The sequence below is a fragment of the Podarcis muralis genome, chromosome 17, assembly GCF_964188315.1.
Source record: "Podarcis muralis chromosome 17, rPodMur119.hap1.1, whole genome shotgun sequence".
Lineage (NCBI taxonomy): Eukaryota > Metazoa > Chordata > Lepidosauria > Squamata > Lacertidae > Podarcis > Podarcis muralis.
The window spans coordinates 36,284,643-36,297,690 of NC_135671.1; the positions used below are offsets into that span (position 1 = coordinate 36,284,643).

The window sequence follows — 13,048 nt, forward strand, 5'->3', positions numbered from 1 at the left end:
GTACCTGCGTTTCCAAGTAGGGCCGGCCCACCCATGAGGCAAGGTGAGGCAGCTGCCTCAGGTGGCAGGATCCACAGGGACAACAGATCCAACCTCCAAGGAATACATCCCCTGCTGTTGCTGCCACTGCACTCCCTCCTTGTTCCCAAAGTATATCTTGAATCCTGAGCCTTTTTAAGTGGGGGAGCAAATCACAAATGCAACTGAAAGCCCTGAAGTCTGAAGTGGGTGAAGCCTGGTCTACCACCTCAGCGTTCTGCTGCATCTGTGGAGGCAGACCTACAAAGCAGTATAGGGAAGCTAGTGGTCGAAAGGGTTCTCTTGTGCTTTACCTATTTCGGACTATTTGGAGCATGGGGGCTATAGGCAGAGCACAGGAGCTGCAGGCTGAAAAAGGCCCAACTCCACTTGCCTGGGAGTAAACGCCACTGAATTCTTTTTTCTTTTTGAGTTGAAATTGAACTTTATTGAACAATCAACATCAATGTACATGACAATACATAATAATACAATATTTACAAACAAGATGCACAACTTACACATATTTTACAGAAAAGAGAAGGAAAAGAAAAGGGAGAAAAAAGAAGAAGATGAAGTATATAAAATTAGCTTCCGATTATTCTCATTGTACTGTTTCTTATTTTGTCATTTTACCCACAATGCCTTCTTGTTATTTTTGTTTTCCTAGAACTTTTCATACTATTCTATTAGCCAATATGTTACAAGAATCATTCAAGGTCTGCCAGGAGAATTTTGTTATCACAGTAATTTTCCGAATACTCTTTAAATAATATCCATTCTTTATTCACCTTCTGTGTCAAATATACTCGTAACTCTGACAGGGAGAGTTAGAGTTAAACACCGTTGAATTCAGTTGGCATCACCTCTGAGTAGACAGGATTAGAATTAATTGCACTGTAAGCAGCGAAACACTTTCTACATGAGGCCTTGCAGAGCACCCGCCAACCAGTATGGAAGGACTGGGCGAGTTAGTTTTGATTCATTGGCCTGGCTTGCATGTAACATTAAGCCATTATTTGTTTAGCCAAAGTCTGGTTGAACACATGAACCTAGCCTCCTAAGCCATGGCTTGTTTTCTGGTAACAAAACACCAAGTGAAACCATGGTTTGATATCTGTAAGATTCTTAACTCTGTCATATCATAACTCATCATCATCATCATAAACTTTATTGCACTAGCCAAAGGTCATGGCATCATTCACAAAGGAAACAAAAAGGGGGGAAAAACAATAACCATAAATACATCAGGCACTGCAAATACAATAAACCACAGTCTCATCTTCTAGAAATTATTTGTTGCATATGATAGAATAGCAGGAAGTTCTCAGATAGAATGTGCCAGCTTAAATGTCCGGATCACCTTTGCAATTGACTGGTATTTTATCTAGTTCTTTTTCCTGATCTTCTTAGCTGCCAACGCATATAGTGATACTTTATAAGTTATGAAGTCATCAGTATCACTCAGCAGCCATTTCACCCTTTCCGCCCTGTTCAAGTGGCGGAACCCATTCGTACGCAGGGGTTTTATAAATCGGTCTCTTGGTTCTAGATATAGCGGGCATTGCAATAAATAGGAGTACAGGTCCTCTACACAAGGTTGCCCACACAGACAAAGTCTTTCCTTGTGCTGTACTTTGCCGTACCGACCATCCACCACCACCAAGGGCATCGACTGGAATTGTAATTCTGTAAAAATGATTGTTAGTACTGCAAGTGGGAGCTTTGTCAGACAACTAGCTCAGATGTGCTTCGTTTTGATAAGTGGGAACCATGGTGAACTTTTGGTAGAGGCAATCATGGTTAAATCCCTTTCTGCATCGGACCTGAAGAGACAATCTCTTAAGTGCCTCTTCTCCATCTTCATGATCACCTGAAGATCTTGTAATTGATGTTGGGTCAAGGGGCGTTGGCTGCCAACATTCCAACATTTGGTCTGTTCTCGTTCTGTGTGGGACATAGCGGGGAATCTCTCCTCTGAGAGAGATTGAAGTCTTTTCACATAGTTTAGACACAGATAGTCAATTATAGCCCATATTGTCACGTCCGCTTCCACGCGGAGAAGAGCAGCTGGGGTCCCATCGGGGAGGAAGAGCACTTTCCTGAGGAATTTGTTCTGCCCTATTTATAAGGTTTTGTTAGCATTTGGATACATGCCCCATATTACTACTCCGTAGAGCATCTGGGAGGCCACTTTATTGGCAAAGATTTTCAACACAGGTTTTAGTAACTGGCCACCCACCGTAAAATAGAATTTAATTAATGCCCCACAAGCTTTCTGCATTTTGAGTTTCATAACTGATTTGGCATTATGTCTGAAAACCCAACAGCCTTGCTTAACCATGGTTTGTTCAGCCAACCCATTTCAGTTGCCTAGGCATGAGGGTAGAGCAGCTGGAAAACAATCCAAATTTAGGAGAAACAAGATGAGGTAGGTTTGTTCATCTGTGAGATGACACGTGGTTTGTTGAGCAAACCACGGTTAAAACAAACAATGGCTTGGTGCTATGTGTGAATACAGCTATAATAAGGCAGTTTCTTAAATTAATATGCTCCCTGAGTACCAAAAATGATAAGCAGGTTAAGTGGGGGAAATTCTGGAAATCTGGCTTCCGGTTCTGCTCTGCCTTAATGGAGGCAGCCCCCACGACAGCGGTGGTTCGAATCCCCGCAACGGGGTGAGCTCCCGTTGCTCGGTCCCAGCTCCTGCCAACCTAGCAGTTCGAAAGCATGTCAAAGTGCAAGTAGATAAATAGGTACTGCTCTGGTGGGAAGGTAAATGGCATTTCTGTGCGCTGCTCTGGATTCAGTGTTCCATTGCGCCAGAAGTGACTTAGTGATGCTAGCCACATGACCCGGAAATACTGTCTGTGGACAAACGCCAGCTCCTTCAGCCTGATTATTATGGTGTTAAGGTTGCAGGAAACAAGCTCCGTGAAGGGAAAACTACAGTTCCCGCGATTCTTTTGGAGAATGTGTGTTGAATGTGCTTTAAGTATATAGTGTGGGTCTGCCCTCATGGCACAATATGTAGCTGCCCTGGTTCAGGATTCCCTGGCAGGTGAGGAGAGGTGGACTTGGCCCTGTTGTCAAGACACCTGTGCCTGGCTTGTGTCAATGATTAATGTGGTGACTAATGATGGGAAAGGAAGCGATTATTGATTGGGGGTGGGGAGATCCTGGAGGCACCTGTCCAGGAGAGAGGAAAATGGCGCGCGCCTCAAATTGTTCTCTCTCTGGGGGTCAGTTCCCTTTGTCATCGGAGATCTTTCAAGGTGAGGTTGGGGAAGCTGTTGTGGGGTGGAGAATCATGACCAGGATGCGGCTGTGGTTGGAAGCAAGGAGGGCCGGCCAGAGGGTACGGAAAGGCAGAGGAAAGGGCTTCAGAACTTACTCTGTTTTTGACTCAGCCATGGGACATGGTGCAGTAAGAACAGAGTGCCTTTGACCATGTGCAGAGTGCCTTCTCCTCACACACGAAAAAGCCCAGCCAGCCCTTGTATATCTGAGGTCAGGAAGAAAGGCTTCCGGGTCGGATAAGGTGCTCTGTAGAATTCCTGCTTGAGGGATCTCTGCGCTTTTATTCCCTGACTCGCCACTGTCCCTTTTGCACAGTCATCAAGGCTCAGATCTGGATCTTCTTAGTCCCCGTTTTCCTGGGCCTTGTGCAGGTCGGCCTCTTCCTGGAGCAGATGGGCTTCTTCCTGCGCCATGGCAACAGCTCCCGCCGAACCAGCCTCTCGCTCTGGATCCTGGGGGTCTATCCGGTAAGAACGGGCAAAGGAGGCAGGCAGCCTTCTCTCCTGTCTCAGTCTCTTAAGACTGCAACCCTGTGTTCACTTCCTCGGAAATCCAGCTGAGAAACCACAGTGAAGCTGATTTAGGATCCTGGCTAACTTAGGTCCATTCCTTTCAATAGGTTTACGCTGAGTAAAAGTTAGCTGCCTGCAACCCATTGTTCCCATGCTTGCAGCTCTCCCTGTGTACTAGTCACACATAACTGCGTCACACAAATGTGTAATTACCGGTAGCTGGCTTCGTTTGCAGCCTCATGTTGTGGTAGCATCTAGTGGCTTAAACGGAAGGCTGCATACACACAACACTTCAGAGTACTGGTATCTTCTTCCGCCCGCCCCACAAAGAATTCTGAGCACAGTAGTTTGTGGCGGGCTACGGAGAACCGTAACTAAGTGAGGGGTGAACTATAGTGCCCCAAAGTCCTTGTGGGAAATAATGTGCGTTGAATGTGCTTTGAATAAGATGGATTGTGTAAAGGAATGTGCTACTTAGGGACAAATTGCAATCCAAACCAGGTGCAAATCTTTTAATATCATATCCCATCTCCTTATCCAACAGGTGTTCAGTCTCACTTCCCTCATTGGTTTGTTCATCCCTCGCACTTCCTTCGTCTGTAACTTTGTGGCCTCCATGTGAGTTTCTTTTGATGGGAGTGGGAACAGGGGGTGGAAGGAGCAAGATTAAATGTAATTTATCCTAAAGGATGCGGGTGGCGCTGTGGGTTAAACCACAGAGCCTAGGACTTGCCGATCAGAAGGTCGGCGGTTTGAATCCCCTCGACGGGGTGAGCTCCCGTTGCTCGGTCCCTGCTCCTGCCAACCTAGCAGTTCGAAAGCACGTCAAAGTGCAAGTAGATAAATAGGTACTGCTCTGGCGGGAAGGTAAATGGCATTTTCATGTGCTGCGCTGTTTCGCCAGAAGCGGCTTAGTCATGCTGGCCACATGACCTGGAAGCTGTCTGCAGACAAATGCCAACTCCCTTGGCTAGTAAAGCGAGATGAGTGCCGCAACCCCAGAGTCGGCCACGACTGGACCTAATGGTCAGGGGTCCCTTTACCTTTATCCTGAGGGAATTACTGCCAAGAAGACCTGAAGTTATCTACTTCAGGATTGTTTTTCCTCGAAAAATCTACAGGAAGGCTGGGGAACCTTTGGCACTGCAGATGTTGCGGAATCACAACTCCCATCATCCCTGGCCATTGGCCATGTTTGCTGGGGCTTATGGGAGATGTAGTTTAGCATCTTTTAGAGGGCCCCAGGTTACCCACAGCTGGTCTACAGGATGCAACTAAAGTTGCCACTGTGTTTACTTTTTTTGATAAACAACTCTATGGTGAATGAAGTTTGCCATCACCTTTGGGAAGGAGTCTGTGAACCTTTAATGACTGCATGGCGGTCTCCCTCATGAAGATGGTGGGCAAACTCAAGTTGCAACAGATTCTCCTCCAGAATCCCAGTGCCACATTATGGAACGTTTACTGCAGGTATGGCTCTAGATTCCCTCAACGCACTGACTCCATTTACTGGCTGGCTGGTCCACTGGATCATTTCCCACCACCCCAAATGTAGCTGCATTTGGACCCAGGTCTATTAAACGGATAACTACTAGAGCACAACGACCACTTCACTGGGACCATAGAATAGCGTCATTCTGGCTGTTCATCCCACCTTCCATTTCCCCATCTCCACCTTCACAACAAATATTATGCAGAAACACCTTTCCCCCTTTCCTCCTTCAAAATGGATGTGGCCTTGTAGCCTTGTGTCCTGAACATGTGCACCACATTTCAGCCTGAGAACCCAAGGAAGGATATTGTGTATATCATACAAACAAAAGGTGACTTAAGCCTAAGCTCTGAACTTACTCCACCAACTAGTCCTCTCCAGCTCCACAAAATTGCCTGTTTGATCCAGCAGATGCATAGTCTGTAACTCTCCTGTTCCTACAGCTACCACTCCATCACCCTCTGGAAATTCCTTGCATTGATCAGAGATTTCTTTGGCGGATCAGACCGAATGCTCCAGCAACTGGAGAGCCAGCGCGTTTCTCCAAACCCTTTCCCCTGTTGCTGCTGTTGCTGCCTTCCTGAAATTGCTGCCAACAGGTAAGCAGAGCCTGCCTTTGTGCCGTGTCAGAGTTGGTCCTGCACATTATAGCTTCCTTATTGTACCCTATAATCTGCAACTGATCCAGAACAGCTCAACTAAATGCATCCCGCCCCCTTCTTACATCAGGCTCTGCGAAATTTCCTCATTCCCCACATCTCCTTGTTCCTTTTGCCTACATTTTTAGATTATGAAAATCTCAGGCAAGGACTTGTGGTTTTGTTTTTATTTCTCAGTGGTGCCTAGCACATGACAGATGGTGATAAGCCTTTTCCTTAAGGTCCTGCACTGACACAAACACACACATTCATGATGTACAACAACTTGAAGCTTCCAGACCTTCACATTAGAGCTGTCCTCCTAATATGCCTTTTACCGTATTTCTTCTCCTATCTCCATGGCTGCGCAAAACCTGTGCTTTTAAATACATATAAAATGTTGAGCCAGACTGAATTATTTGACCTCTAAAAATTCTGTAAATCACATTTCCTTATTTTGCATAATTCATTCTGGTTTCCCCATTCAATGTCTCATTTTCTTAGTTCTTGTTTTATGCTGCTTTTAGTTTTAGATTTTTAATGAATCTACGGTAACTTATGTGTAAGGGTGGCGCTGTGGTCTAAACCACAGAGCCTAGGGCTTGCTGATCAGAAGGTCAGCGGTTCGAATCCCTGTGATGGGGTGAGCTCCCGTTGCTGCTCAGGTTTCGCCAGAAGCGGCTTAGTCATGCTGGCCACATGACCCAGAAAAACTGTCTGCGGACAAATGCTGGCTCCCTCGGCCAGTAAAGCGAGATGAGCGCCGCAGCCCCAGAGTCATCCATGACTGGACCTAACGGTCAGGGGTCCCTTTACCTTTAGCTTTAATTTATGTGTGGCCAGAACCAGAGGCACCATTCGCCTGGGGAGCTTGCAGCCAGGACTGCTGCAACAAACAGCTGTGCCAGCCTTTGGGAGGCAGAGACAAAAGAGGACATCAGAGGAGAGAGGGAAGAAAAGAGGGACAGAGGCCAGTGTTTCCCACAGCACCCCTGACCATCATTCATTTTTTTAAAAAAAGTTTTTTATTAAAGTTTTCAAAATATTACAAAAAGGGAAAAAAAGAAAAAGAAAAAATACAAAGTAAAAAAAGTTAAAAACAATTAAATCTTTCCGTGTCTTATCTTTCATTCGCTTGTTCCCCAGACCTCCTCACACCTCCCTTTTTTGTATCCAGTTCAATTAGTTGGTTCAGCAAATCCTTTCCCTCTTTGTTTTTATCCTAATCTTTAGTCTTAATATATTATAACTTTAGATTACCCCCTGTTAACAATCCATTTTTACACATCTTTCCCTGACCATCATTCAAGGCACCCCAGGGTACCATGGCGCACTGGTTGCATATAGGAAGTGCAGTGTAAGCGGTGGAAGTCAGTCAATGAAATTTTATTACAGTATTGAGATATTTGTAGAATAAATTTGGAAGAAATTCTTCCAACTTTTCTTCTTCACCTTCTCTTTATTTTTTATTTTTCTTTCTTTTCTTTCTTTTTTATCTTTTGTTCTTTTTTATATGTGTGTGCTTATCTCAAATATATATGTATGTATTTGCAATATTTTGCTTATATTTTGTAATATTTATGTTAAATAAATTTTTAAAAAATTAAAAAAAGAAAAGAAAACCACCGGCTTCTTCCCTTTTGCAGAACAAACTTGCGATGTATGACGCTGGCTGTGTACCAGCTCTCTGTCATCAGGACCATCCTCTTTTTCGTCACCCTTATCCTCTGGACGGATGAGAAATATGACTATGGCGATGTAAGTAATCATGGCTGTGAAATTCATGGCTAACAGGCAGAGAGGAAGGGAATTAAGTCACACCTTGGGCATGTCTATTAAGCACAGAATGATTACTTGGTATTCCCAGTGATGCTGCAGGTTGGATATTTTCCTGAGGAAAATGACAGGTGCCCATTCTTTGGTCTGTTGATAGATGCTTCCATTGGACTGAGCTGACTTGAATCTCGGCATTGTTATTCCTCACTGAGTAACAAAGCTGGTCTTAATTATAGCCAAAGCATATCAAATTGATGCAGCAAGGCAGCTCAAATTCTGTATGCATAATGATAGGAAGCTTTGGCTGAACCTTAGCAGTAGTTTCTTTGGATGACAACCATAGAACAAGCTTGGTATCACCGCTGGATCTTACCATGAAAATGCTGTTACGTTCCTGAGCACCAGGCTGGGACCAACCCAGGGCAAACCTGGCAATTAGGGAACGGGGCAACTGTGGATTGGTATCAATTAAAAGTTGCTTGTCAGGATTTTAAAAGCACAGTAAAATTCCACAGCCCTGGGGATGAAAGCTTGCAAGCAGCCTCCAGTTCAAGTAAGTGCAGGACATAAATTGAAAGGTGGGAAGGAAATAAATGTGAGAAGCAAGTTCAGAGAATTGTGTTGCCTTGGTTAACAGGCAAAGAGGGAACAGCAAGGGCCACTCCTGGGTGATATAAGGAGAACCACCACCGGTTCTGGCCCCCAGATCACCTCTGGATTTCTATAGATGGAACTATATTAGGTTAGAGATGTATATGAAGTGGTCCCCTTCAGGTCTTCCACTGGTGCCCACAAAATATTTATCTCAACACACACACACCCCTCACCCCACCATGAAGCATGGAGGGTGGTTAACATTTTCTCCCTTGAAATGTCCATAGACCTGAAACGGGAAGTTAGAAAAGTGATGCTCTTTCCCACTTCCTCTTTTAGCTCTATGGGCTTTTCAAGGCTCAGATTGTTTTGGATCCAGCTTTTACCCAGATCCCTTGGAAATGGTGTGTGAGTTCTCTCTCTCTGTGAGATACTTGCTCAGGTGTGGGGCCCACAGCACTCATTCAAAAATTCACATCTGCCCATATGCCTTAAAAACATTAATGATCCCTGCTGACAAAGAGCGCAATAGCATTTTCCATCTTCTCTGTTAATTTAAAGCCAGATAAATTGAACCAGTGATTTCATGATTAGGCTATGGATCAGGATGGGATTAGCTACAGTAGAAATTTGAGCTTTTCTATAGTTATTGTATCCTGCTATTTATATGCAGTTTGGCAAGCTGTTAAACATTTCTGATTATACCAAAGTGCTAGTGTTGAAGCTTAGCCTTTTCCATGATTTATTTTCATACATTTCTATGCCCCTGCTTAATATTTCAAAAAACCCTGTGGTATTAATTTGTAGGAAGAAACTAAGAAAGGTGTCCTAAAAACAACAACCACCACCTAAATATACTCTCGAGAGCTAATGTTTCAGGACCTTGAACTGTGTTTTTTGTTTTCTCAAATGTGCTGATCTTCACTGCACCATTCAGCAGTGGAGTTAGGGAATTTTAGATTCTGCACTTAACAGTCTTACTGCGTCCATGGGTAAATGTCTGTGGCTCTTTAGGAGCTAATGTGCATTACTCAAAATGGCATGAGCCACTTTGGGTGGGCCCACTTTCTCCTGCTGCTGAGGGGGGCCCTGGACTTCTACTCAAAAGTCTTGCTCTGAAAGTGCCATTCGTGACAGTTAATTTTGCCCAAATACGTGTTGCTGGGGAGAGTCAAAGCATCTGACATCTCATTTGCCCATCCCTCTCTCCCAGGTGGGCTACACCAACCCCAACTCTTAAATCCACGCCATCATTGCCATCTCCACATTCCTTTTTTAATATATTTTAAATTTATTTTTAACATACTATTTTCAACAATCATTGAACATAATTTCATACCTTATACAATTCTTTGACTTCCATCAATCACATCTGAAAAGTTTCCAATCTTTTTCGCTTAATTTACATTTCTTAATTTCACTATTACTTTTAATTTTCTTAACTAATAGCTCTCTTCATAACCTTCCTTGCAATATTTCATATGTTCCTCCTTACAAAACCTCTTGCAATCCCACTAGCGTAATCTGTTGATTACAATTGCTTTTCAAATAGTTCACATATTTATTCCAGTCCTCTGAGAAGCTCTGGTCCTGCAGGTTTCAAATCCTTCCTGTCATCTTATCTAATTCTGCATAGTCCATTAATTTCGTCTGCCATTCTTCTTTCGTTGCTAATTCTACTCGTTTCCATTTCTGGGCCCAAACACGTGTTGCTGGGGGGAGTCCCAGAATCTGACATCTCACCTTTGCCATCCCTCTCTCCCAGGTGGGCTACACCAACCCCAACTCTTACATCTACGCCATCATTGCCATCTCCACATTCCTGTCCTTCTATGGCTACTTGCTCTTCTACAAAGCCACCAAGCCAGCGCTCAACGGCTACAGCTTGCGCTCCAAATTCGTCTGCATCATCTTGGTTCTCGTCCTCTGCGGCCTGCAGAGTGGGATCCTGGAGACCATGGGGGCAGTGGGGGCCATCCCTTGCAGCCCACCTCTCTCCCCGGTGACACGCTCCCAAGGTAAGCTGCTTCAGGGAGGCCAGGAGGCTGCAGCAGGCGCCATTGAGGGTGGCTGGCTGACGGGCAAGCCAACCTCACTCTCTGACTTGCCGTCTCGGGGCAATTGCCTTCCTTGCTGTCTCATGGCAGAGATACCCCTTGCGGGGTCGGGGTCTCTCAGGGGGCTAGTTCCTTAAAAAAGCTGGCTCTTGGGCAAGGCGCAGGGCGTCATCTGGGCTAGCCTTCACTAACCTAGTGCACCCCAAGAGTTGTATTCGCAGTAGAGCTAAGGAGATTGTTCCATCAGTGTAAACATTTCTGCATGCTTGACAGTGCCCCTCTCCCTCCCATGCAGTTCTCGGGGTTCCCTCAACCCCCCTGGAGCAGATTTGGGGAGGCTGTGGAGGTGTGCAGGGGGAAGTCCAATTCAAAGTGTTGGTGCTGACCTTTAAAGCCTTAAACGGCCTCGGCCTAGTGTACCTGAAGGAGCGTCTCCACTCCCATCGTTCTGCCCACTTAGGTCCAGCGCCGAGGGCCTTCTGGCGGTTCCCTCGCTGTGAGAAGCCAAGTTACAGGGAACCAGGCAGAGGGCCTTCTCGGTAGTGGCGCCCGCCCTGTGGAACGCCCTCCCACCAGATGTCAAAGATAAAAACAACTACCAGACTTTTAGAAGACATCTGAAGGCAGCTCTGTTTAGGGAAACTTGTAATGCTTAATAGACTATTGTACAGTGATACCTCGGGTTATAGATGCTTCAGGTTACATATGCTTCAGGTTAGACTCTGCTAACCCAGAAATAGTACCTTGGGTTAAGAACTTTGCTTCAGGATGAGAACAGAAATCGTGCTTTGGTGGCATGGCAGCAGCAGGAGGCCCCATTAGCTAAAGTGGTGCTTCAGGTTAAGAACAGTTTCAGGTTAAGAACAGACCTCCGGAATGAGTACTTAGCCCAAGGTACCACTGTATTTTAATATTTTGTTGGAAGTCGCCCAGAGTGGCTGGGGAAACCCAGCCAGATGGGCGGGGTATAAATAATAAATTATTATTATTGTTGTTGTTGTTGTTATTATGCAACTCGGAATCATTGTGCTGCCTTCCGCTAGTGCAACTACGGCACCTGCCAAGCTAGCTGGGGCTGATGGAACTTGTAGTCCAAAACCTACGGAGGTCATCAGCTTGGCGAAGGCTGGTCTGGCCCAAGCATCAAAGGAAGGTGCAAGGCTCGCTTCCTCAAACTCGGCCCTCCAGATGTTTTGAGACTACAGTTCCCATCATCCCTGACCACTGGACCTGCTAGCTAGGGATCGTGGGAGTTGTAGGTCAAAAACATCTGGAGGGCCGAGTTTGAGGAAGCCTGGTGTAAGGAAACTGCCTCCCCTTGCCGATGCACAACTAACTGGGAGAGCACTGGCAGTCATGTGTCTTTCTACCCGCCCCACACCTGAAATTGCATACGATGTTGGATGTGGGGAGAGTGGGCAAGGTTTGGGGGAAACAACCTCCTGGGCCAAACTTGAATCCCTAGCAGGCCGGAAGTTCCCCACCTCTGCTGCAGAGCGTACCATATTCTTAATTCTCTCTTCACCCCTCCAGTGATCTACTACTATTCCCTGGCTGTCGAGATGTTCTTCATCGGCATATTTGCCCATTACTCTTTCCGAAGAGCCGAGCCGCAGCTGGACACTCAGCAGGTCACCCGCCATCGAGCCTCCCAGACCGAGGGTCCCCAGTCTGGACGCTGCAGCCCGGGAGACGACGCATCCATGGAGGGAGCCAACCCAGGCTACCTGGGTGAGGAGTCTCTGTGTACCATAGAGCACACTCCACTGGACCGGTTTGATTTCATTGTGGGGGGGCCTGTGGATGGCTGGGGGCCAGGCATCCTGAGGACAGGGCCTCCACGGGCTGAGGGCCTGAAAGCCAGCTCCTCACGCCAAAGTACTGGCGCAGAATCACCGCCAACTGGAATCCAAATCCATGCCCAGGTGGCCAAACTGAATGGTGAAGGGGTCACTGTTGTGTAGCCCTCAGTCTCCAGGGAACGGTCCTCCCTTTGTGGCAACACCTGGATTCTGAGGAAACAAGGACGACTGACCTGAGGAAAACAGGATGATGGAGGAGGATGACAGCAACAACCATGTACCCCATGCTTTGCCAAGGAGTGGGGCAGGGGGAGAAAGAACAAGTTTACCATGAGGAATAAATAGCATTGTGAGGGAATTTCAGTCAATCTATAGCAGGGGTCTGCAACCTGCGGCTCCGGAGCTGCATGTGGCTCTTTTACACCTTTGCCACGGCTCCGTGGTGGATACTAGCGAGGGGAGGAGGCGCATTGTGCGCCCGACACTCCCCACTGTGGTGGGCGCTGTACTGGCTGTGACGTCGCATGGGGGCGGTGCGTGCGTTAGTCACGCACCGTCCCGACGTCGCCTTCCCGCCCGCTGTCAGATCGCGGCTCCGGAGATATATTTGTTTTAAATGTCGCAATGGTTTTGCGGCTTCCAGTTTTTTTTTCTTCGGAAACGGGTCCAAGTGGCTCTTTTTGTCTTAAAGGTTGCAGACCCCTGATCTATAGCAAGTCCCGACTGTCAAGATGAAAGAAAATAAAGTAATAAGCAGTATGCCGAAGGCCAGCATAATCAAAAACCTGGAAGGACATCCGGTACTGGGAAACAATATGCCTTTGTTAAATTATTATCAATAATTTCTGCAGCACTCAGA

The 13,048-nt window shown here is 46.2% G+C and overlaps 1 protein-coding gene across 2 annotated transcripts; it reads left to right on the plus strand.

Moving 5' to 3' along the window:
- Positions 1 to 48: 48 nt before the first annotated feature.
- Positions 49 to 12,648, plus strand: LOC114587433 (organic solute transporter subunit alpha-like). 2 transcript variants are annotated; one of them, XM_028711640.2, is made up of 7 exons: positions 49 to 3,293; positions 3,634 to 3,785; positions 4,375 to 4,448; positions 5,766 to 5,921; positions 7,607 to 7,718; positions 10,096 to 10,348; positions 11,921 to 12,648. In XM_028711640.2, the coding sequence occupies exons 1-7, from the start codon at positions 3,155 to 3,157 to the stop codon at positions 12,349 to 12,351; spliced, it is 1,317 nt and encodes a 438-aa protein (XP_028567473.2). In that variant the 5' UTR covers positions 49 to 3,154; the 3' UTR covers positions 12,352 to 12,648. The 2 variants fall into 2 exon arrangements, with proteins under 2 accessions (XP_028567473.2, XP_028567474.2); XM_028711641.2 differs by having other exon boundaries at positions 3,690 to 3,785; positions 11,921 to 12,647.
- The last annotated feature ends 400 nt before the right edge of the window (positions 12,649 to 13,048 follow it).

Bases quoted from the DNA above. Each gene is read 5' to 3' on its own strand.
- LOC114587433 (XM_028711640.2), top strand. From the start codon at position 3,155: ATGATGGGAAAGGAAGCGATTATTGATTGGGGGTGGGGAGATCCTGGA. The intron at 3,786-4,374 runs GTAAGAACGGGC...CTTATCCAACAG, and splicing joins GGATCCTGGGGGTCTATCCG to GTGTTCAGTCTCACTTCCCT. The intron at 7,719-10,095 runs GTAAGTAATCAT...CCTCTCTCCCAG, and splicing joins AGAAATATGACTATGGCGAT to GTGGGCTACACCAACCCCAA.